The sequence below is a fragment of the Opisthorchis viverrini genome (genome assembly GCF_000715545.1).
Source record: "Opisthorchis viverrini unplaced genomic scaffold scaffold40744, whole genome shotgun sequence".
NCBI lineage: Eukaryota > Metazoa > Platyhelminthes > Trematoda > Opisthorchiida > Opisthorchiidae > Opisthorchis > Opisthorchis viverrini.
Genome location: NW_008783777.1, coordinates 1 through 246, shown reverse-complemented (window position 1 = coordinate 246; position 246 = coordinate 1). Strand labels below are relative to the sequence as shown.

General features: G+C 44.3%; 1 protein-coding gene across 1 annotated transcript; it reads right to left on the bottom strand.

Annotated features, from left to right (window-relative positions):
- Positions 1-4: 4 nt before the first annotated feature.
- T265_12411 (hypothetical protein) lies at positions 5-235 on the bottom strand (the record flags this gene model as incomplete). Its single annotated transcript, XM_009180010.1, has 1 exon — positions 5-235. The coding sequence occupies one exon, from the start codon at positions 233-235 to the stop codon at positions 5-7; it is 231 nt and encodes a 76-aa protein (XP_009178274.1).
- Positions 236-246: the final 11 nt, after the last annotated feature.

The following is a 246-nucleotide window of genomic DNA, read 5'->3' as shown; positions in this document are numbered from 1 at the left end:
TCAATCAAATAGTCGGGTCCATGTAGGTTGGTTTCTGTTGCTGTCCGCATTTATTGTTGACCACTACAAAAGTTTCAGTGTTGAATTTGCTCCTGGTAAGCATTTGACGCAATCGCCGCTCTACCTGTCTGTCATTCGGGATTCTTCCACATGGCAATTTGATTGAACCTGGGTTTTCAAGAATGTCATCCTGTTTCTCTTTCTGTCGTGCTGAAGCCGCTGGGGCAGCGTGCATTTTTTAATATG